Source organism: Schistocerca piceifrons, chromosome 7 (assembly GCF_021461385.2).
Source record: "Schistocerca piceifrons isolate TAMUIC-IGC-003096 chromosome 7, iqSchPice1.1, whole genome shotgun sequence".
Taxonomy (NCBI): domain Eukaryota; kingdom Metazoa; phylum Arthropoda; class Insecta; order Orthoptera; family Acrididae; genus Schistocerca; species Schistocerca piceifrons.
The window spans coordinates 354994051-355019742 of NC_060144.1; the positions used below are offsets into that span (position 1 = coordinate 354994051).

Below are 25692 nucleotides of genomic sequence, written 5' to 3' on the forward strand. Positions count from 1 at the left end.
GTTGGCTGCAGCTCTTTCTGTTTACATAGTGCATTTGGCCCAATGGATTGACTTTTACATTATGAATGGTCATTCATGACAACTGATTTTCAATGGAGTGTATACTTGTTTATGAGTTTTGTGTTCTTGCATTGTGAGCTTGGTTTTAACTGTTGCAGACCTACTTACTTTGTTGCTTATGAAAATGTGGCAACATTTGGTCATCTTTTCTCTTGAATGTGTATAACTCTTAAGTTAAATCAAAATACACCATACTGAGCCAAGGGCAAAAAAGGTAACTAAAATTATTTTATCTTCTACACTGTTTTGAGCTATAATCACCTGGTAAAACATTAGTCATGTTCATCTCACCACATGCACAAAATAAGGGAATCTTAATTAAAAGTCAGTTTAAAAGCTGACATTTGAAATATTTGTAGAATACTCTTCTGTAATCACTATGAATTTTCTTCATTTACTCCTGCCTGTTAAGTTCAGTTTTTTGCATCATACTGCTCTCTGATCAGAATTATTTCTATATCTGCATCTATGCTTTAAAAATAACGTGAAAATGCCTGACAGAAAAGTTCATGTTTCCATGAGTAACTTACTTTAAATAAATTATTTCCTCCTTGTACAATTTTATCTACCTCAATATTTTCCCCCTGGCTGTTATTCATTGGCTAAAAATGAATGAAAATAAATTAAGAAAGACTGCATTATTAATTGAAATAGTTTAATGTTACAAAATCTTCTCGGATTTCTTGACATCAGTTCACAGTGTGACCATATTTCAGAACACATATACTCCCCTTTCGTCTTATGGCCCATCTTCTTCACAAGAAGGTGAGAGGAGACGAAGTGACTTGATTCTTTCAAAGCACTGTGGACACACTGTGAATTGACATGGAAAGAAGTACCGAAATATTTTATTGCATTGATATACCACATAAACCTTTATTTACTTGTTTTGATGTCTTGATTGCACTATGAAATATGATAATTTTATGGAAGTTTCAACATGTTTTGTGATGTTTACAGAGAATGTTACTTGACATAATTTTGGCAAGCTTGGAAGACCATGGTCATGTCTCAGCACTGCTTGGCTTTAGCAGTTGGTCTGAACCAGAGGAGCAACTGGATGTACAAGATCTTAAAGCTCTCATGGAAACACTTCTTTGCAATTTATGCAATCACACTGTAAGAAATAGATAGTAATTATCTCTGTTCTTTTTTACTGCTTGTTCAGTTTTCATCATCGGTATGCCTTACTAATATTGTGTTTTAATAGTTGTTGTGTATGTTATGGTTGTGCCATCTGGTGTTCCAAGAGGAATGTGCAGTATGCTTCGAGATATTATATTCCATCTTTTTAGATGGCTGTTATGTAATTGTTATTTAGTTTACGTTGCATGTTAAATAGAGTTCCATGCCTTGGAGAATGTCAAAAATAAAGTTTTTGGCCAGTAAGGCATTTGTCAAAAATAAATCACACACACACACACACGTAAATGCAAACGCAACTCACACACTTGACTGCAGTCTCAGGCAACTGAAACCACACTGGACAGTGTAGTATCAGTTGCCTGAGACTACACTCGTGTGTGTGTGTGTGTGTGTGTGTGTGTGTGTGTGTGTGTGAGGTAGTGAGTGATCTATTTTTGCCGAAGGCCTTACCGGCCGAAAGCTTTGTTTGTGACAGTCTTTTTGCTGCGCCTATCTGTGACTCAGCATCTCCACTGTGTGGTGAGTACCAACTTTTCTTTTCATAATATTGTTACATTCCATCCTGGATTTTCCATTGTTAGACTTCCATGTCTTCATCCTGAAAATGAAAAATCAGAGTCCCTTCGATTTTCATGGAATTCCACGTAATACCTATCACTGAGTCAGAATATTCAGAAACCTGTGTTTTATGTCTACAGAGTAACGTGTATGAAGTTGACAGGTAAGGATATTTTTTGTTCCTGTGAAGCCCTTTTGCTTCTGTAGTGTTGTGATCTGTCTTCTTAGTTGCTTGCTTTTAGCTCTGCCACATTAATATGGATTATATTCTATTTATTTTGCATCCTATAACTGAAAAACTGTCTACTATATATATATATATATATATATATATATATATATATATATAGTCTGCTTGTGTCTGTATGTGTGGATGGATATGTGCGTGTGTGCAAGTGTATACCTGTCCTTTTTTCCCCCTAAGGTAAGTCTTTCCGCTCCCGGGATTGGAATGACTCCTTACCCTCTCCTTTAAAACCCACTTCCTTTCGTCTTCCCCTCTCCTTCCCTCTTTCCTGATGAGGCAACAGTTTGTTGCGAAAGCTTGAATTTTGTGTGTATGTTTGTGTTTGTTTGTGTGTCTATCGACCTGCCAGCGCTTTTGTTCGGTAAGTCACCTCATCTTTGTTTTTATATATAATTTTTCCCACGTGGAATGTTTCCTTCCATATTATATATATATATATATATATATATATATATATATATATATATATATATATATATAATATGGAAGGAAACATTCCACGTGGGAAAAATTATATATAAAAACAAAGATGAGGTGACTTACCGAACAAAAGCGCTGGCAGGTCGATAGACACACAAACAAACACAAATATATATATATATATATATATATATATATATATATATATATATATATATATATATATATATATATAAATAAAAAAAAAGAAAGATGATGAAACTTACCAAACAAAAGCGCTGGCAGGTCGATAGACACACAAACAAACACAAACATACACACAAAATTCTAGCTTTCGCAACCAATGGTTGCCTCGTCAGGAAAGAGGGAAGGAGAAGGAAAGACAAAAGGATATGGGTTTTAAGGGAGAGGGTAAGGAGTCATTCCAATCCCGGGAGCGGAAAGACTTACCTTAGGGGGAAAAAAGGACAGGTATACACTCGCACACACACACATATCCATCCACACATACACAGACACAAGCAGACATTTGTAAAGGCAAAGAGTTTGGGCAGAGATGTCAGTCGGGGCGGATGTACAGAGGCAAAGATGAAGTTGAAAGACAGGTGAGGTATGAGCGGCGGCAAATTGAAATTAGAAATTAGCGGAGATTGAGGCCTGGCGGATAGCGAGAAGAAAGGATATGCTGAAGGGCAAGTTCCCATCTCCGGAGTTCTGACAGGTTGGTGTTAGTGGGAAGTATCCAGATAACCCGGACAGTGTAACACTGTGCCAAGATGTGCTGGCCGTGCACCAAGGCATGTTTAGCCACAGGGTGATCCTCATTACCAACAAACACTGTCTGCCTGTGTCCATTCATGCGAATGGACAGTTTGTTGCTGGTCATTCCCACATAGAACGCTTCACAGTGTAGGCAGGTCAGTTGGTAAATCACGTGGGTGCTTTCACACGTGGCTCTGCCTTTGATCGTGTACACCTTCCGGGTTACAGGACTGGAATAGGTGGTGGTGGGAGGGTGCATGGGACAGGTTTTACACCGGGGGCGGTTACAGGGGTAGGAGCCAGAGGGTAGGGAAGGTGGTTTGGGGATTTCATAGGGATGAACTAAGACGTTGCGAATATATATAAAAACAAAGATGATGTGATTTACCAAATGAAAGTGCTGGCAGGTCGACAGACACACAAACAAACACAAACATACACACAAAATTCAAGCTTTCGCAACAAACTGTTGCCTCATCAGGAAAGAGGGAAGGAGAGGGAAAGACGAAAGGATGTGGGTTTTAAGGGAGAGGGTAAGGAGTCATTCCAATCCCGGGAGCGGAAAGACTTACCTTAGGGGGAAAAAGGGGCGGGTATGCACTCGCACACACACACATATCCATCCACACATATACAGACACAAGCAGACATATTTAAAGGCAAAGAGTTTGGGCAGAGATGTCAGTCGAGACGGAAGTGCAGAGGCAAAGAGGTTGTTGAATGACAGGTGAGGTATGAGTGGCGGCAACTTGAAATTAGCGGAGATTGAGGCCTGGTGGATAACGGGAAGAGAGGATATATTGAAGAGCAAGTTCCCATCTCCGGAGTTGGAATAGGTTGGTGTTAGTGGGAAGTATCCAGATAACCCGGACGGTGTAACACTGTGCCAAGATGTGCTGGCCGTGCACCAAGGCATGGTTAGCCACAGGGTGATCCTCATTACCAACAAACACTGTCTGCCTGTGTCCATTCATGCGAATGGACAGTTTGTTGCTGGTCATTCCCACATAGAATGCATCACAGTGTAGGCAGGTCAGTTGGTAAATCACGTGGGTGCTTTCACACGTGGCTCTTCCTTTGATCGTGTACACCTTCCGGGTTACAGGACTGGAGTAGGTGGTGGTGGGAGGGTGCATAGGACCAAACCGATCACCTGCCACCCTACCTAAAACCTCTTTCCTAATTACCTTAGCCAGCTTCATCCTGACCCACAACTTCTTCACTTTTGAAGGCCAGACATACCAACAATTAAAGGGAACAGCCAGGGGTACCAGGATGGCCCCCTCGTACGCCAACCTATTCATGGGTCGCTTAGAGGAAGCCTTCTTGGTTACCCAGGCCTGCCAACCCAAAGTTTGGTACAGATTTATTGATGACATCTTCATGATCTGGACTCATAGTGAAGAAGAACTCCAGAATTCCCTCTCCAACCTCAACTCCTTTGGTACCATCAGATTCACCTGGTCCTACTCCAAATCCCATGCCACTTTCCTTGACATTGACCTCCACCTGTCCAATGGCCAGCTTCACACGTCCGTCCACATCAAACCCACCAACAAGCAACAGTACCTCCATTATGACAGCTGCCACCCATTCCACATCAAACGGTACCTTCCCTACAGCCTAGGTCTTCGTGGCAAACGAATCTGCTCCAGTCCGGAATCCCTCAACCATTACACCAACAACCTGACAACAGCTTTCACATCCCGCAACTACCCTCCCGACATGGTACAGAAGCAAATAACCAGAGCCACTTCCTCATTCTCTCAAACCCAGAAACTCCCACAGAAGAACCACAAAAGTGCCCCACTTGTGACAGGATACTTTCTGGGACTGGATCAGACTCTGGATGTGGCTCTCCAGCAGGGATATGACTTCCTCAAATCCTGCCCTGAAATGAGATCCATCCTTCATGAAATCCTCCCCACTCCACCAAGAGTGTCTTTCTACCGTCCACCTAACCTTCGTAACCTCTTAGTTCATCCCTATGAAATCCCCAAACCACCATCCCTACCCTCTGGCTCCTACCGTTGTAACTGCCCCCGGTGTAAAACCTGTCCCATGCACCCTCCCACCACCACCTACTCCAGTCCTGTAACCCGTAAGGTGTACACAATCAAAGGAAGAGCCACGTGTGAAAGCACCCACGTGATTTACCAACTGACCTGCCTACACTGTGATGCATTCTATGTGGGAATGACCAGCAACAAACTGTCCATTCGCATGATTGGACACAGGCAGACATTGTTTGTTGGTACTGAGGATCACCTTGTGGCTAAACATGCCTTGGTGCACGGCCAGCACATCTTGGCACAGTGTTACACCATCCGGGTTATCTGGATACTTCCCACTAACACCAACCTATCCGAACTCCGGAGATGGGAACTTGCTCTTCAATATATCCTCTCTTCCCATTATCCACCAGGCCTCAGTCTCCGCTAATTTCAAGTTGCCACCACTCATACCTCACCTGTCTTTCAACAACCTCTTTGCCTCTGCACTTCCGTCTCGACTGACATCTCTGCCCTAACTCTTTGCCTTTTAATATGTCTGCTTGTGTCTGTAGATGTGTGGATGGCTATGTGTGTGTGTGCGCGAGTGTATACCCGTCCTTTTTTCCCCCTAAGGTAAGTCTTTCCGCTCCCGGGATTGGAATGACTCCTTACCCTCTCCTTTAAAACCCACATCCTTTCGTCTTTGCCTCTCCTTCCCTCTTTCCTGACGAAGCAACCGTTGGTTGTAAAAGCTAGAATTTTATGTGTATATTTGTGTCTGTTTGTGTGTCTATCGACGTGCCAGTGCTTTCGTTTGGTAAGTCACATCATCTTTGTTTTTAGATATATTTTTCCCACGTGGAATGTTTCCCTCTATTATATTGATATCATTAATTTGAACCCAACAATTATGTTTGTTATTGTCACTGTTGCATTTCGAAATCTTTTCTGTCGTCTTATTTTCTCTTTCTGTTTTTGCCAGTAGTTTCACTTTGTATTCACCTTCTCGTTTTTACTGTAATCTACTATACAATTTCATCCCGCCTATATATACTCAATAATACGTCATCCACTTCCAAACCATAACCAAAAAAAAAATTTTTTTTTTCCGCTTTCGACACTACCGCTGCTATAAAATCCACCGTTTCTGGTTCACAAACAGTTCCTTTCACCTATTTAACAACCATTTCAGCTAGTTCTGATAACTTTCGCTTTATTTCCATTTCCGTTTTTCCCACATCACTGATAATTTTTAGACGCTTCCCACAGGTTTTAACATCATTATTTCTGCGCCAGACAATTGTTAGCCTCATTTTCATAATCTACCATCACAAAACCACTCCTTTTAATACATTTACATGCAGTTTTTTCGAAATTTTCCCGAATTTCTCCATCCCTTAACGTGTTTTGGCGGCAACACAACCACCTAACGTTTGTGCACATCGTTGTCTACCAACCCAAGTTCACCGCAGGATCAACATAGCCCAGCTTTAACCAACACTTTTTCGCCTTTTTTCACACCAGATCTCCAGTTACTTTCTAGTTCACCTTTATCTCTCCCCATATATTTTTATTTTCATTTTCATTTCAGCCTCATGTTACACTTTCCACCTTCTAATACCATGTCACCCTCACAACACCCCCACAACGACCCCATTAAGTTTTATTTACATTCCATCCGCAAACATGCCTTTACCCTAGGCAGATTACGCTCGCATATTTTATTTTCTCAGGCTTGTCTGACATTTGACATTACCCCCAGAGGCCTCACACTTAAAGTTCCCATCTCTGGCTGCAACCCTTCTTTCCATCAGTCCCTATACCAGTTCCAAACTGAACAATCCATTGCCCTCACCCACCTAATCCTTCTCCTACACATCAACTCAGCCAATGAACACACCCGTCAACTCCTATCCTTAATAAAAGTCCTTAATCTTTCCTCTCCCACATCCACACCGGCTGTTCAGAGCATCCTCCTATAGGCCAACCGCAAATTGGAACAGCATGCCACCCTTCACCTCAAAAAACTATCCAATCTCCTGGTTTCCCACCTCCGGAAAGGCAACTCACTCACCTTTCACAACCTTTCCAGCAAACCTCAACCTCCTCTCATTGCACACAAACCCAGTCTCTCCCATCTACTCAATCTCCCACTTCCAGCTCCACTCCCTCCAAAACCTCAAAATTCCAATCAACACAATCTGGAACCACAACACCCTAATTCAGTAGTTAACCTTTCCTCTAAACCTCTCTCCCAATCCGAAACCTCTGTGCTATCCAAAGGCCTCACCTTCAGCCCCACTCCCAGATTCAACCAAACAGCCCTCGTCAAAGATTTACTGTCCTACACTCATACTCTCTGCTGGAAATATCACTTTGCCACAAAGAAAAATGATCCTAATCCTACTCCTAATGATCCAACTCCCCAAGACACTATACAAATTGGAACAGTTCCGTCCTCCGTCACAGCGGGACCCACCTCCTCTTCCTCAAAATCAACCTCTCCAAACCTTCCAGGAATTTCTGACTACCAGTCTTGCCTCTCAATCCTTCTTAAAAAACCTTAATCCTACTCCCAACATCACCACTGCTGAAGCCCAGGCTATCCGTGATCTGAAGGCTGACCGATCCATCGTCATTCTTCCGGCGGGCAAGGGTTCCACGACCGTGGTACTTGATCGTCGGGAGTATGTGGCTGAGGGACTGCGTCAGCTTTCAGACAACACCACATACAAAGTTTGCCAAGGTAATCCCATTCCTGATGTCCAGGCGGAGCTTCAAGGAATCCTCAGAACCTTAGGCCCCCTACAAAACCTTTCACCTGACTCCATCAACCTCCTGACCCACCGACACCCCGCACCCCTACCTTCTACCTTCTTCCTAAAATTCACAAACCCAATCATCCCGGCCACCCCATTGTTCAGGGAAAAATGGGTTTTATTCCCAAGAACTACCAATGGGTACAATATCCATGAAAACTGGCTATGGCTGTGGAGTGAACTGTGCATGGTATGGAAAGACCATTTTGCCCTTCAGTAGGAGGGACCAGTGGACACTTCTAGTGGGTAAGGCAGCTGGCAGGCAAGAGGGTGACCCACTGTAACAATGGCTACTTTGCAGACCCTCTTGCGTACCTCATGTGAAGGCAGAAAGTTGGAGTCTCTCACTCAACAATACCGTGGTGGTGGCTTCCCTAGCTCAACGTAATAGTGTGGGAGCCATCCACACATACTTCGGAGTAGTTTTTGTAACTGCTCACGCCACTGCCTGAGGCTAATTTAAAGTGATGAAAGCGGAATACAATAAAAATTTTTATGATTATTACCCATTGCCATGTACAATTCCTTCCTCCTTCCATGAGAGCCGGTTACAGGTCTGTGATTGGTTCAATGGTTGACACTAATCATCTTAATGACCAGTTCAAACCACTTTCGACATATATGGAAGGTAGCTGAAAGTTAGTGTTTTTTTTTTATTGAAAAGAGGGACCTTAAAACAAATGGAGGGTTGAATTCTCATTTAAAAAAAAATGATTATGAAATATGCAATAAGGGGTACAAAGTTTGTGTTTTTGCTTTACAGTATCATTATCCATTGATGTCACTTGAGTCATTCATAATTGGAAGTATGTGGTAATGTAATGTATTTTCTACACACTTTGCGAAGCGTTTAGAGTTGGTGTTGTGGCTGGTAGTTGACTGTGTGTGGGTGTGGACCCAAGGCGATGGCGGGCACAGTGGTGGTGACCAGCTGGGCTGCAACTGAGCCAAAGTGCATGGTCACCTGGTCGCTGTAATACAGACCCGGATTTGAGATTGTTAAACGGCCAGCTGGCCAAATGAGAGCATGTCGTGTACCAGCGACTGCAACACTCGTGTCAATGGAGGCTCACGGAACTCACAATAGACAGGAGTAAACTAATAAGAAGGTATAGATACAAATACAGAATGAGTCTGTAAGAGGTGTAATTGGCAGCTGATCAAACGAGGTATCAAACACTTTCTTTACAGATAGTTAGTGTGTTTTTACTCCAGGCATCTGAAAACTACTTTCCCATAAAACTGTTTTCAACAAATTATGCATAAAAGTTGCGTAGACAGTTATACAGGAGCTTATCCTATTGGAAGGGCCATGCGTGTGATGTTGTGTGACTCATCAGACATTACCCAAGGTATTCACCATCTGGCTGGGGATTTGGTACAACCTGTGGTGGTGACTCGCAGGTTTTATTGTGGATGTCTTTATACAAAATCCATATGATATTGTCAATGATCCATAGAGCTACAGGCACAGACGTAATGGTTGAAACAACCACTCGATTGGAATAATTCTGAGTATGTCATTCAGCATCTTGCTCAGTACCAAGTGGACCAAACAAGTAACACAGTTTCATGATGACCAACAAGCAGCAAAGTTGTATTTCAGTACCTTAAGCTTAGGCATGTGTTGTTAAAGTGGGAAGTGTTCGCTATCTTTGTGAGGCTTTACTTGCTGCATGTAAGTGATATACTTGGTTAATTAATTAGGACACTGTTGACATCTTATGACGATACCTGAGAGTGTGCGATGGATCACTGCAACAAGAGAGGAGCAATACCTTGGTATGATATGGCTGGAAAAGAATGTGATAGTCTTGGTACTGTCAGATTGCTTAGTCTCGATTAATCCATCTAGCTCCACATCAACAAAAAAAAGACATACAGAATGGAGCTGATAACATGGCAGTAGGGTAAGCGATAAAAGCAGGAAGGTAAAAAAAATCAACTGCAGCAGCATGCGGTCATGGACGCCAACTGGCAAGTCCAGCAGAATGGAGGCACATGCACCATGCCCCGTCAGTAGTGTAAATAACTGTGTCGAATCGATTCAAGCGTACTCGGTCTACCATAGAAATCAATAGGTGTTTAGTCTCGTGTCAATTTATAGATTACACCTTTCGGCATTTCCGTTTGCCTCAGGGTGTAATGTTGTGGCCACTAAGCCGGTTCTTCGCAGTCGGCTGCCTTATTTAGGCTTACTGCAGTAGAGTTTGTGGTGTCACCAAGACAATGATTCTGAATGGATTTTAGTGCAGGTAACTACTATCAGTTCTCATGGGATAATCTTTTCCTACCACCCATTCTATGGGGATTGCTACTGTACCTAAATTGTTAAAGTAATGTGTGTCATGACACGCACACTGTGTTTGGATTCAGCACAAAAAGTATTTGTTATGTAAAGTGAGAGCAAATAATTAATTACAATATCATACAATGGAAAATTGAGGATGGAATGTAACAATATTATGAAAAGGAAAGATGCTACTCACCATATAGCTGAGATGCTGAATCACAGATAGGTGCAACAATAAGACTGTCACAAATTAGCTTTCAGACAGTCTGTTTGGTGAGCAGCAATTATTTACAGTATTTGGATAAGGACTTATGTCTTCATATTTGGAATGTTTCTCTCAGTTGCTATTTTCAAATGAACAAAGTTACAATACGTCCCCATAGCTCAGTTTGAGCACCCTCTAATTGCATTGAACACATTTATACATGACATAGTAACTAAAAATAAAAAAAAAAATATACTTCAAAGTGGGGAGACAAGCTCAGAGAGAGGAGGTACACTGTCGGATAAAGTACGAAATACATAATGAAATACAAAGACATGCAAGCAGAGCTCCAAAACCTTATGCTAATCACAATAAACATTTTCACTTATGTTTTTCAGTAAGAGCTAGAGCAGGGGCTGTTGTGATACCTTTTCTCTCATTACCTCTGTTCTCATTTACTTCTGTCTCTAGGCTGGTATATTTCACGTGAAAGTATTGAGCAATGTGCGCTTAACAGTTCTTACTATACCTTAAGCTGTGTCTCTAGAAGAGATAGAGAAGATCCAATGGAGAGCAGTGTGCTTCATTACAGGATCATTTAGTAATCGCGAAAGCGTTATGGAGACGATAGATAAACTCCAGTGGAAGACTCTGCAGGAGAGACGCTCAGTAGCTTGGTATGGGCTTTTGTTGAAGTTTCAAGAACATACCTTCACCGAGGAGTCAAGCAGTATATTGCTCCCTCTTACGTATATCTTGCGAAGAGACCATGAGGATAAAATCAGAGAGATTAGAGCCCACACAGAGGCATACCAACAATCTTTCTTTCCATGAACAATACAAGACTGGAGTAGAAGGGAGAACCAATAGAGGTACTCAAAGTATCCTCCACCACACACCATCAGGTGGCTTGTGGAGTAGTAGATGTAGATAATCTTCTTAACAGTTTTTGGCTCTCTCAAATACTTTACTACTGGGCGATATATTCATTGAGGATTTGTATCATTACATGTTTTCTTTCTTTATGTGTGTACTCTTTATTACCGTAAGTCATCACTGAAGACCTTCGCAGTGATTTATTCAACCTACCTGCAATATCATGTGAATTTTTGCACTGCATCAGAGGTTCTCACAGATAGCAACAGTTTATTTTCCAACAATGAACTTACCTTGAAGTCTGAAAACCAGTTGTAAATAATAAGAAGTAGCTTTAAGTCTGTTTATTTTTTTCCCATATGTATTTTATGAGGACATGAATAATGGTGTTTGGTAAAATCAGTAAGCTATTTTGATGTGCAGAGGGGAGATTGTGGCTGTATTCCAAAGTTTTCTAGCTGTGTTATGTAAGGTACTGAATCCTGTAGCTAAGCGAGGCTCGGTGCAATTGCTGTGGCGTGATACAGTGGTATGTGCTATAGTCAACATGATACCATGTCGCATCGATAGCGAGCGTACCTCTGGAGCACGAGCTGCTTGTCCCGTGCCTTTATGAAGAGCAATATTCACACGGCTGAGAAACATTGGAAAATGTATCTGGCTCATAGGTACAGTGGTAGGATCAATATCAATATGTAATACTCGATAATTTGTTGTTATCATTAAATATGAAAAACTAATAGGTCACTTCAATTATGTTAAGTGATGTTAGGATTTGACTGGAAATACTGCAGATTGATAAGCTGTTTACGCATAGTCACTTTCAGATGCTCAAGTCCCTATAGTGTGATTGCGGCCACAAAATAAATGGCAGTTCACACCATAATTTGTGTGAAGCATTACTGAACACCATTAATAGTTGGTATTTCCTCCATGGTATCGTGAGTAGATTTTTCACGGTATTTGTATCTTAGTATGCTATCTGCTTAGTTTGAACTCTCTGTTAGGAGTAAGTGTACTCAAGAAGGATTTGACTATTGCGGCGTATTATATTGTCTCTCTCTCACATAGCACTGATTTGCACGAAAATGCGTATAGTAGCTGATCCTTGCTAAAATATGAATCTCCGTTAATTACTCCTGTTATGATGACAGATGGCACAACCAAATCTGCCAGAAAGTGTTAACTGAAGTTCCTAATGGGACTGGTATAATTGTTTACACTCAAAACTACGTTCATTATGGTTTTGCTTCTTCAATCACACAATGGAATCAGGTGCCTTGAGAAATTAAAAATATTTTCTTTTATCTACTGAAAGCTATTGGCATTAGCTTTCATACTATGACTGATATGGTAGATTGTGCAGAATGCTTTCAGGTGATCCCTGAGCAGTCTACCATTGGACTTACTTAAGCCATTAGGCGAGTGCGTAACCGTTTATTTGATAACGGATTTAATGCCTTAACTTTACATTTCAATAATTCTTTGCGAAGCTGGGATGCAGTTGGTGATTATGAAAGGAAATGATCTACTGGTATGCTCCAGTCAGTACAGAAATGCATATGTGCAGGTCATAAACAACAAGAGGGTATGTGGCCAGACAGATGAGCGCCATGCGACGTCAGAGCGATGGACGCCAATTGCTGCTAGAAGTGGTGAGGGAGTCTGCAAGCATTTGAATCCTGCACGCGAGCGACAATGTGACGTTGCTCGCCATAGCAGCTAAGCTTTCCCAATTGTAACTCCATTAATATTTTTCATATCATGAGGATGGAAAGATGTTTACCAGGCTGTCGATAAATGATTCTATGGTGTAGAAATTTTTAGTGACACGTTTACGGTCCTGTTGCCACTAAGTTGGCGAGAGTAAGCTTATCTTTATTAGTTTCTTGTTTTATAACAAATTTTCCTTACTAGCAAATAATAAACAACAATCTTGAACCTAAATGGGATTGAATTGCTGCCTCAGTGTGCAAAATTGAAGTGTAAAATAATAGTCAAGGCTTTGCTCTAAAGTACACTTCTAACTCAACTCGCGCAAGTTTTAAGTGTTGCATAGAAGTTAGCTGTGTTAGTGAACCATTTCATCTTCATGTAAATACAATTGGTTGACTTCAAAAGTAACGCAGTTGGTAACTTGTTACACTCTGTGTAGACATTCATAGCAATTTGCTTGTGGCAGTATAAATAATTGACTGAAAAAACATCTCATAACACTTGTTAAAAAATAGAACTGCACAATTGGTGAAGCATTGTAGGAAGAAATGAAACAGTTGCGTACTGGTAACAGCTGTTACTTGCAAGTGTGAGGTTTTGACTCTCAAGCTGTCCAATGGTACTTGTAACATTGAGTGACATGGCAGTTAACTTTCTCTACATTTTCTAGGTGTTCAAATTATGGCACAAGGAGTAGCATCTGACTGACTCTCAAGTGGAGCATAACTTGGGTTCTTCATGTGGATCTAACACTTGCATTGACTTGCGACCAAATGTATTTCTGAGGAATGGATTACTATTAAGCATTTGAGAGGTTTTTTGCTACATTTGGCATCTATTTCACTTTTAGTGACATAATGCAAACTGTCTTGGTTTCCTATATTCCTTGTGGAGGTTTTTGCCTTCCTGGGCCTGCATTAATTAAATTTAAGAAATGTGTTGCCATGGATTCGTAGCAACTTACTCTCTGTAGATTTTCTGTTTGTGACCAAGTGTAAATGGTAGACAATGTCTAACTTATGTAACTCATGACAGCTGTATCACAAACTTACTCATACTTTCATGTTTTCCTGTAACTGGCAGAAATTTGCCACAACTGAAAAAGCATTAATTAGTTAGCTCACTTATCAGTTAGTTCTCATGACTTGAATCTTATCACTTTCCTCTGCTCTAGTTGCTGATGCTTAACACTATGATTATATTATAACATGACTCGACTAGAAGCATAAAAGAGCACAATCAATCCTTGCCCATTTTTTGGTTTTAGCAGAACAGCATGCATCTCTGTTACACTCAGTTCTGTCCGGCTAGTACATTTTATAGATACAAACAAATAAGTAAATGATTCTTATCCTTCTTATAATTTTTCGACATTCTTATCACTACGTCCTTTTCATTTAGTCCCTGGACCTCAGGGCATAGGGATGCTTGTTTTTAAAGCATAGCGAGGATGTGCTGGTAGCACCCATTCTTTCATCTTTGTCTGCCTTTTAGTAGTGATACCTTTACCGGTCGAAGTGACTTCAGGGATAGAAGCAGGCGGTGCTGGTTCAGGTGGCACAGATGGATCTTGATATGGCTTAAGCCCATCAAAGTGTACTACTGCAGTATGATCAGGTAACTGAATTTCGGCATTCACCAGGGAGGTGATGTGCAACAGAGGGAAGGGGCCCTTATACCGAGAAATGAACTTCTTAGTATGTCCCTTTTTCATCACAGGATTTTGGAACAATACCATATCACCAGGTTTATATTGAGGGACTGGAGTGCCTTTGTTGCTATGTTCCATCTGTTTTTGTGTGACTTTAAAATTACTGTATTTAACTTGGTTCCATATGACTTTGAGATGGTGGGCAAGCCTTTCAACTTCACCTGTACTGATGTCGGGGCAATTTGTCAGTCTCAAAGGGTGAATTCATTGGTCTCCCATAGACTGCTTGGTACAGGGAATATCCCATTGTCTCAAGGACACGACTATTGTATGCTGAGGTGACAAATCCTACATATCTGTCTCAATCTGAGTCTTTCCTACATAATATGATAGCGTTCACACAGTAGTTTTGTGCACTCGCTCTAGGCGCCCATTGGCTTTAGCGTGAAAGAGTGTAATTTGCCATTTTTTATTCACAACATTTTGCAAACTTGAGTAAAAAGGGCCATCATAAAATATGAGTGTTGGTCAGTGAGCATTGTATCGGGACTTCCAAACTGCAGTACCAAGTGATTGACAAAGGTGCAAGCAACAGCTTCAGTGGTCATACCCACAAGTGGTATCAAAATTAAATACCTTGAAAAGCGATCAGTAATTGACAATATATATTTATTATTCTTGATGCTTTGTGCAAATGGGCTGCAGATATCCAAGGCTACAATTTGAAATGGTTTTGATGCTTCTGGTAATGTTTGTAAAGAAACTTTAGTCCTTTGTGGAGGTGCTCTTTGCGCACAAGGCAGACAATTTTGTTTGTAGTTCCTAACATCAGTATGTTGACCTCTCCACCAGTAATTAGAGGCTGTTCTTGCATTCATAGCTCATTGCCCACTATGGCAGGCCAGTAAACTGTCATGGCACTGCACTATTATTCATTGTTGCAATTCTTTAGGTATCACTAGTCTACTACCCAATGGTGTCTTGCAATATAGTGTACTATCTTCTGTACCAGAATCAGAGAGTGATGCATAGTGGTGGCATTCTACCTCTCTCTCTTGTGATACTCTCAGTTCTTCTGTGAAAACTGTTTGTGCAACTCTAACCTTTCTACATAGGCCGTCAGCATTGCTGTGCAGGCGATCAGGCTTATACTGAACTGTGTAATCATATTCTGACAATTTTAATGCCAATCTCATTAAGCAACCACTGGGATCTTTTAAACTTAACATCCATACTAAAGCAGTGTGGTCCATAAACACAGTGAACTGACATGCATATAAGTAACACTTAAAGTAATTTACTCATTTACTCCAATCATGAGAACTAGCAACTCCTTCTCAGTAGTACTGTGATTAATTTCTGCTGAGGTCATTTGTCTGGAGGGGTAACCAATTGGTCTTTTCTCACCATTATATTCCTGATTTGAAACAGCTCCAACAGCGCAATATGATATGTCTGTTAAAAGAATGAAAGGTTTTTCAAGATCCGGACATGTTAGTAAATGTGGACTAGTCAGAATTTCTTTAATTTTCCTCATTGCTGCTTCGCACTCATCTGTCCATTCAAATACCGTATCTTGCTTAAGTAATTTTGTTAATGGCTTTGATATTGTAGCATAATTCTACACAGAATGGCTTTAATAGTTGGCTAAACCTAGCAAAGATTTTAATTCTTTAAAATTTCTTGGGGTTGGAAAATTATCCACTGCCTCAGTTAACCTAGGATCTGGCTTAACCCCATCTGAACTAATGATGCACCCCAGGTATTGAATCTGTGACTGTGCAAAAGAACATTTTTCTAGTTTTAAACTCAAGTGTGTGTACACACACACACACACACACACACACACACACACACACACACACACACACACACACACACACGTGCGGACAAGCACAATTCCTGCATCATGCACACACAACTGCCAACTCCAGCATCTTGGGCTGGAAAGCAATATCACATGGGATACAAGCAGCAGTCTGTAGGGAGTGGGGAAGGCGAAGGGGAAGACATAGTAGTATACAGGTGGAGAGAGAGAGAGAGAGAGACGAACGATGTCTGGTGAATTGTGCAGGAACTAGCCTGCAAATAGGCACAGCATCAGGAAATTGTGGGACAGGGAGATGGGGAAGAAAGGAACAAAAAAGGAAAGGAGTGGGGAAAGATGGGCGAATGGGTTTTCAGAGGGCTGCAAATAAACAGTGGGGAGATGAGAATGGGAAGGAGATGATAGGACAGAGGGAATGGATACTGTTGGGTGGAGAGTGTGGGGACAGTATGTTGCCGAAGGTTGAGTCCAGAATAATTATGGGAGCGGAATATGTGTTGTAAGTATAACTTCCATCTGTGCAGTTCAGAAAAGCTGGTGGTGGAGGGAAGGATCGAGATAGCTAGGGTAGGGAAGCAGCAATTGAAGTCAAGTGTGTTATGTTCAGCTGGGTGCTGTGCCACAGGATGGTCTACTTAGCCCTTGACCACAGTTTGGTGGTGGCCCTCCATCCTGGTGGTCAGCTGGTTGGTGATCATAGTGATATAAAGAACTGTGCAGTGGTTCAGCAGAGCTGGTAAATGACAATGCTGCTTTCACAGGTGGCCTGCACTCTGATGGGGTAGGATAAATCTGTGACAGGACTCAAATAGGAAGTGCTGGGTGGGTGGATTGGGCAGGTTTTGCACCTGTGTCTTCCACAGGGATATAATCCCTGGATTGGGAGTGGCGTAGGGGTGGACTAGGATTGTTGTGGAGGTTGGATGGGTGATGGAACACCATTTTAGGAGGGTGGGAAGTATATCAGGTAGGATGTCTCCCATTTCAGGGCTCGTTGATAGGTAATCATAGCCCTGGCGTAAGATGTGGTTTAGTTGTTCCAGACCAGGGTGGTACTGGATGATGAATGGGACACTCCTTTGTGGCCGATTCTTGGAGAGGTAGGAGGATTGGGGGTGTGAGGGGAAATGGCACAGGAGATCGCTTGCCGACTGTATGGGGGACAGTGGCTGTCTGTGAAGGCCTTGGTAAAACCCTCAGCATACTGAGCAATGGAGTTTTTGTCAATGCAGATCTGCCATCCCCACGTAGCCAGGCCATATGAGATGGAATTTTTGGCGTGAAAGGGATGACAGCTGTCCGAATGTAGGTAATGTTTGTGGTTGGTGGGTTTAATGTGGACAGAGGTGCAGATGGGGCCATCAGAGAAGAGGTGGTCAACATCTAGAAAGGTAGCATGCTCGGTTTAGGAGGACCATGTGAAGTGGATGGGAGAGAAGGTATTGAGATTGTGAAGGAAAGAAAATAGGGTATCTTGGCCTTGAGTCCAGATCATGAAGGTATTATCAGTGATCCTGTACCAGACTAGGGGTTTTGTGTTTTGGGAGGCTAGGAATATCTCCTCTAGATGGTCAATAAGAAGGTTGGCATAGGTGGGTGCTACGTGGGTGCCCATCGCTGTGCTGTGGATTTGTTTATATACCTTCCCTTCAAATGAGAAGTAGTTGTGGGTGGGATAAAGTTAGTAAGATGTATTGAGGAATGAGGTAGTGGGTTTGGAGTCTGAAGGATGTTGAGAAAGGTAGTGTTCAACAGTGGTAAGGCCACGAGCAAGAGGTATGTTGGTGTTCAGGGAGATGGCATCAACAGTGATGAGTCGAGATCCAGGAGATAATGAGGTGGGGATGGTGGAGAGTTGGTGAAGGAAGTAGTTGGTGTCTTTGCTGTGGGAGTCTAGTTTATGAGCGATTGGTTAGAGTTGTTGGTCAGTGAGGGCCGAAGTTCTTTCAGTAGGGCCACAATAATCAGCCACAGTCATGCATCCAGGATTGTTGGGTTTGTGGATGTAGAAGTTGGGTGTGGGGGATGTCATAGGGGTGAGGAGGGAAATGGATTCAGGGGAGATGTTCTGGGAAAGGCCTAAGGCTTTAAGCAGTTATTGGAGTTTGTGTTGGACTTCAGGGATGGGATCACTCTAGCAGAGTTCATAGCTGGAGGAGTCAGATAATTGGTGGGGGCCTAGTTCCAGGTAGCCTCTGCGATTCATAACAACAGTGGTGGAACCATTGTCTGCAGGTAGGATTATTAGGTCATGATTTGTTTTGAAGTTGTGTTTGGCTACTCTTCTTCTATTGGAAGGTTGGTGCTATGAAGAAGGGACCTGGGGAAGGATGGTGAGGCTAAGTTGGAGGTAAGGAATTCCTGGAAGGTGATAAGCAGGGGTTGGGGATCACGGTTGGATGGTGGTATGAACTGGAAGAGGCAGAGTTCAGTGTTGGAATTAGGGTGCTTTTGGTTGGAGGGATTGGTGGCTAAGGAATGCTTCCATTGCAGGGATCAGTAGAAGGAGAGTAGGTCTTTGACACATCCAGCATGGTTAAATTTGGTTGTAGTTCCAAAGGTGAGGCCTGTGGATAGGACTGAAACTGCTGTGGAGCTGAGGGTTTTTGTTGAAAAGGTTAATAACAGTGTTACATGAATGTTTTGTCTCTGGATTTGGATTTGGTGGAGGGTTGGTGGGGAGTTGTGGGGGATGTGGCAAGTTGAAAAAGTCAGCTAGGCAGCTCTGTTGCAATAATTGGACAGCTTTTATATTGATATGACTACCAACCAGTTGTCCACCAGGATGAACTGCCACTGCCAAACTGTGGTCAAGAGCAAAGTAGACCGCCCTGTGGCACGGTACACATCTGAACATAACAAACTTGATTTCAATGGCTGCTTCACTACCCAAGCAATCTGGATCATTCTCTCCACCACCAGCTTTTCTGAACTGAGCAGATGCGAGCTAACCTTACAACACATTCTCTGCTCCGGTAATTATCCTGGACTCAACCTATGGTAACATACTCTCCATTCACTCTCCACCCAACAGTTTCCACCCCATCTGTCCTATCATCTCCTCGCTATTTTGATCTCCCACTCTGTTTATTTGCAGCTGCCTGTCTTTCCCTGCTTTTCACTTTTTTTGCTCCTTTTTTCCTCTCCTCGTTGCTCCACAATCTCCTGACGTTGCACCTGTTGGCAGGCTAGTCCCTGCACTCCCCACCAAACAGCATTCTTCTCTCTCGCCACGCATACACTGCTATCCTTTCCCCGTCCCCTGTCCTACTGCCTCCAAATTGCTGCTTGCATCCCAAATGGTGTGTGTGTGTGTGTGTGTGTGTGTGTGTGTGTGTGTGTGTGTGTGTGAATGGTTCATGTGTGTCTCTTTTACTGATGAAGGCTGTGGCTGAAAGCTATATGTGACTGTCTTTTGTGTCTGTCTGCTACTTGGTGTGTCTTCTGTATGGCAGATAGACTCTGATAATGTGTAAGAAGCCTCTATCAGGTTAATGTATTAACGACACTATTTACTATTTTTGTAAATAGTATAAATACTTTTTACTCATTCACACACTTGACCACTTGCCTTTTCCCCCCTCTGCTCTGTAAGTATGAGAGAAAGATGATTTTACACTGTAGCGTTTCAGTGGATGCTGTCAACTTTTTCTGTGTTTAAGTAGCTGTCTTGCTGGCTTCGACTACCTCTCATCTTGCCATTTAATGAAGAACAACTACTTTATTGTACTTCCAACAATTCTAAATTGATTCTTTACCCTCCACGTGACCTATTATTATTAGTGTTTGTGAGAACCTGAACAAGAGGTTGTAACAATGCTGCGAAGATATTAATGACAGTGTTACATTACTCCTGCTCTCCACATCTGTTCCTTCAATTGGCCAGTCACTTGTGTTCCTTCAGTAGCATTTTGTGATATGAACAATAAAGGATTTAATTGACAACAATTAATGATGGATCACAAAATGTGTTGTTTAGTGTTAGAATTGTTCCTTCTCTTGAAACCAGTTAAAGTTACACTTTGATTCAGAAAAATCACATATGCCACAACGCAATGAATTTCTTCACACTTGAAACTTCAGCTATACTGTAAACATGATACAAAAGATGAGACTGAAGATAATCCCAAGACAGATGCAATTTTATCCTGATGATATCAAAATGCACCCATCAGGAGTACTGCTGACCAACTGAGACAGATTCAGATATTACACCAAGTGTACATGCAATACATACATCAATGATAATCCAACAAATATTGTCAGCATGCAAGGCTTATTTTTACCACTGAATACATTTAACCAGCGATTGTTACATGAATCTTGATACTCAGTATGTAGCTAAGCTAAAGAATAAGTATATAAAGTAAGAAGTAAGGTAATGTGTGAGGATTAGGACCCTCACAAGATCCCTCATTGTTGGATTGGATTGGAAGGGAAGATTCTGTCCTGTTGCCAGTGGGATTGCCTCCTCTAAGGTCTGTGGATATTTACCTATATAGATAGCTGAAGTTATTAGTGTATGAAAACTTCATTACAGATGGAAAGAGATTGGTTGGTAGAGACCTAGGTGCATTGTCCCATTGTTCAATGACAGCAGGGATATTTGAGAGAGTGCAGCAAAATTTATACATCATTGTAATGTTTGCTGTGAAGCTGAGGGTTGTTATCTTGAACAGTTTGCTATAAGGCATAACTTGTTCATGCCAGTAAAAAATTTATACCAAAGGAAGTTTCAGTCAGGGAAACAATTGTGAAACTGAAATACTTGCCAGATCTACCAGGAGGTGAAAAGTTCAGTATTGCTAAAAGACATACACAAAAGTAAAAGTGACAACACTATTGTAGCATTTGGAACTATTACTTCCTTCCTTGGAGGGGTGAGTGAGATATCTCTAATGCCTCTCACATCATCTTTGTCTATCCTTGTACTGAGTACAGGTGAGTCTCTCTCATCCTACGGTAGGAATAACCTATCCCTGAGTACAGGTGAGTCTCTCTTATCCTAGGGTATGAATAACCTATCCTTACTGTTTAACCTTCCACAACCTGTCCTCCTCCTGGCCCCAAGGAAGGAGCTGTTAGTTCTGAAAGCTGGGTAGGGTGTCACTTTTAATTTTATATGTGTCAGTTGTCAGTACTTCACATTTTGCTTCCAGGTGGTAAGCACTGGTCAGCAGTTCTGCTCATAATTTATTAAAAAATAAATATTAATTTTTGAATGCTAGTTCCTTACCCCAAAAGTATGCAGTTTAGGATTCTCAATTTATGGAGAATTTTGACTTTGTTTGTCAAACAATTGCTTCTTTCTATATTGATTTGTGTAGTGTCAGTGTGTGTAATTTAAGGTTTCACGTTGTCGTGAATGAAATGGGTGGGGGGGATTAATGAGAGTCTTTTGATTTGTATTTGCAAAGACTGGCTTTTAAATCTTGTTCCAGCTATAATTTTTTAAAGTTTTTTGTAGTTCCAAAAATCATGCCAAATGACTATTCTGTAAAGAGGGTATGGCTACTTCATGTTCCCATTCTTCTCCATCTGAGCTATAACTCTTATCTTTAGCGGTCACAACATTGAAATTTCATTGAAATTTAACCATTCTTTACATTGTCGTGATTTGCATTACTAAAGTATGTTTTCACCTGTGAAAATCTGATTTTATGTCTCATAATTTGCAATGTATGTCTTGGTTTATTTGAAATATATATACTTAAAAAATATGCTATTGGTTGTGTGCACTCATCTGGTAGGATTTGTTACAGGTTCATTAAATTTGAATAGAATTATTTTAGTAAGTATGTTAGTGTAAATAATATCTTATATATTCGATTATTTCTGTTTGTTTCAGCTGGACAATCTTAGTGCATTGGTTCAAAATAGTGATGAAATGGAACCAATCGTATCAGATAAATCTACACCTATACCTAATCTAAAGCACTTGCTTTCATCTTTGCAAGACCATCTACTGGCATACTGCTGTATGGGTTCAAAAAACATGGAACTGGTAAACTGTAACAGTCATTTAACTTTTCTGTTATTTTCATAGAACTTTGGCCTCACAATGGTTGTACATTTGCTCCAGTTCTTTTATTTGTGTGTGTGTGTGGGGGGGGGGGGGGGCACATGCTTGCATGTGTAAATTGGACAAGGGGGACAGAAAGAGAAAGGGGGGGGGGCGAGGCGAGAGAGTGAAAGAGAGAGAGAGAGAGAGAGAGAGAGAGAGAGAGAGAGAGACCCCAGTAGGGCCACAGGAGTGAGATAATATAGCTAACTTTTTAAGCAGTAAAAGTTGCGTATAGCATCCCACTCCATTGATATATATATATATATATATATATATATAATGGAAGGAAACATTCCACGTGGGAAAAATTATATATAAAAACAAAGATGAGGTGACTTACCGAACAAAAGCGCTGGCAGGTCGATAGACACACAAACAAACACAAACATACACACAAAATTCAAGCTTTCGCAACAAACTGTTGCCTCATCAGGAAAGAGGGAAGGAGAGGGGAAGACGAAAGGAAGTGGGTTTTAAGGGAGAGGGTAAGGAGTCATTCCAATCCCGGGAGCGGAAAGACTTACCTTAGGGGGGAAAAAAGGACAGGTATGCACTCACACACACGCACATATCCATCCACACATACAGACACAAGCAGACATATATATATATGGTGGGAAGTGGGTTTTAAGGGAGAGGGTAAGGAGTCATTCCAATCCCGGGAGCGAGTGTATACCTGTCCTTTTTTCCCCCTAAGGTAAGTCTTTCCGCTCCCGGGATTGGAATGACTCCTTACCCTCTCCCTTAAAACCCACTTCCTTTCGTCTTCCCCTCTCCTTCCCTCTTTCCTGATGAGGCAACAGTTTGTTGCGAAAGCTTGAATTTTGTGTGTATGTTTGTGTTTGTTTGTGTGTCTATCGACCTGCCAGCGCTTTTGTTCGGTAAGTCACCTCATCTTTGTTTTTTATATATATATATATATATATATATATATATATATAAGTTTATGTATGATACATGTACATAATAGGTATCAAAATATTCATTAGAGACTTGTTTGTTAACCGATAAAAGTTAATCTGAATTTTATACAATGTTTACCCGCTGACATAAATGGAACAGATAACTGTCTGGGAAGTCGAAACATTTGATTTAATTTCTTTTGTCATGATTAAAGGTTTTGGAAAACCTGGAAATGTGTAATTCTTTATTTAAATAATGAAACACTGCATCAGTTACGTATCTTTTCATGGTTAGCATGATACTATTCGAGGATTTATTCTTATTGTCAAGCACAGATGTTTACATAAGTATTTTGGGTGTTTTTGAGGCTATAAGGTACTGTGCATGCTCCATTATGCAGAAAACCACACGCATGCGAGTGGCCAGCCCCCCCCCCCCCCCCCCCCCCCCCCCCCCCCACCTCCCCCCCACACACAGTGTTAACATAAAAAATACTTACATAAATATTTGCACTTGATAATGAGAATAAATTCTTGAAATACGTTTTGCTAAACATGAAAAAATACTTAACTGGTGCAGTGTTTCATTATTTAAACCAGAAACATTTGAGCAACACAAAGGTGTCAACTAGTGCCACAAATGGTCAAACATGTGAAACGTTATTTGAATGATCCTAGTTACTCCCATCAGCCACCACACCAAGTTGAGGATGGTAGTGGCAGGAGATAAAGCACAAATTGTTTTGATATTTACCAGTTCAGATCTGTTGAGTAAAATTTCCCAGTGTCAAGAAACTTAACCGTATAACGTTTGTAAACACTACGTAAAGGCCAATGCCATACCAGTGTCATCATCATCAGTTATCTGCTATATTAGCAGGTCTTTTGCCTCTCCATTTTCTGCGATCCATTGCTTCCTTCTTAAGGCTGCTGTATGTTGTACCGTCCATCATGTCATCCAGTATCTGGAATCTCTTCCTTCCTCGCTTCCTTTTCCCTTCTACATAACCTTCTAAAACTGTTTTTATCAGTCTTAATATATGCCCAATCCAATTTCTTTTTCTTCTCTTTATTACATCTAGTAACTGTCTTTTCTCTCCCACTATTCTCAGTACCTCTTCACTTTTTACTGTGTCCATCCAACTTATTCTTTCCATCTTCCGCCATGTCCAGATCTCAAAAGCCTCCAGCCTTTCTCTGTCTTTTTTCCTCATAGTTCATGTTTTGGCGCCATATAGAAGAACACTCCATACAAGACATTTTATGAGTCTCTTTCTTGAGTTCTCTGTCCAGACCGCTGCAGAAGATTCTCCTTTTCTTATAAAATGCCTCTTTTGCCATTTCTATCCTTGTTTTAATTTCTGTGGTGCACTTCCAGTCGGTGTCTATCCTGCTTCCAAGATACTTAAAATTTTGCACCTGTTCTAGTGTTTCTCCATTCAGCATAATTTTTATTTCCTTATTTCCTCCTAGTGCCAATACTTTTGTTTTATTTGTGTTAATTTTCATTCCATATTTTTTTCTGTTAGTTGCAATGGTGTCCACCAAATCCTGTAATTCTTTTTCCCCTGTGGCTAGAAGGACCATGTCATCAGCAAATCTCAAACACCCTACTCTTCTTCCTCCAATTTCTACTCCTTTGTCATCTAATGAGCATTGGTCAATCATATTTTCCAAGTAGAGGTTGAAAAGAGTAGATGATAAACAGCATCCTTGTCTTACTCCTTTTCCTAGTCTGATCCAGTTTGTACTTTCTCCTCTCACTTTAACTGAAACTTTTTGATTAAGATATAATGAGTTTATAAGTCTTCTGGTTTTCCAGTCCATTCTCTTTTCCCTCATTATAGTCGCCAGCTTGTCCCAAACCACATTGTCAAATGCCTTTTCTAGATCGATGAAGCACATATATAGGTCTCTTCCTTTTTCAGTAAACCTTTCTCCCAAGATTCATAGGAGCCCTATTGCATCTCCGGTGCCCGTATTCCGTCTAAAGCCAAACTGCTCCTCGCCAAGATTCTCCTCCATTACTTTTCCATGTCTTTTATTAATTATTCTTAACCAGTTTTTATTAATTATTCTTAACCAGTGTCATATTACATCAAATATGTCACCTTTTGCTCCATGAACATTTTTTCATAAAGCATAAGTTGC

General features: G+C 41.2%; 1 protein-coding gene across 1 annotated transcript in view; it reads left to right on the plus strand.

Moving 5' to 3' along the window:
• The window catches only part of LOC124804616 (probable E3 ubiquitin-protein ligase HERC1), a 790356-nt gene that overhangs the window by 171386 nt on the left and 593278 nt on the right, over positions 1 to 25692 (plus strand). The window contains exons 13-14 of the mRNA XM_047264817.1: positions 1021 to 1179; positions 22424 to 22579. Of these exons, the coding sequence (XP_047120773.1) occupies positions 1021 to 1179; positions 22424 to 22579 (315 nt within the window). The remainder of the gene's footprint in view (positions 1 to 1020; positions 1180 to 22423; positions 22580 to 25692) is intronic.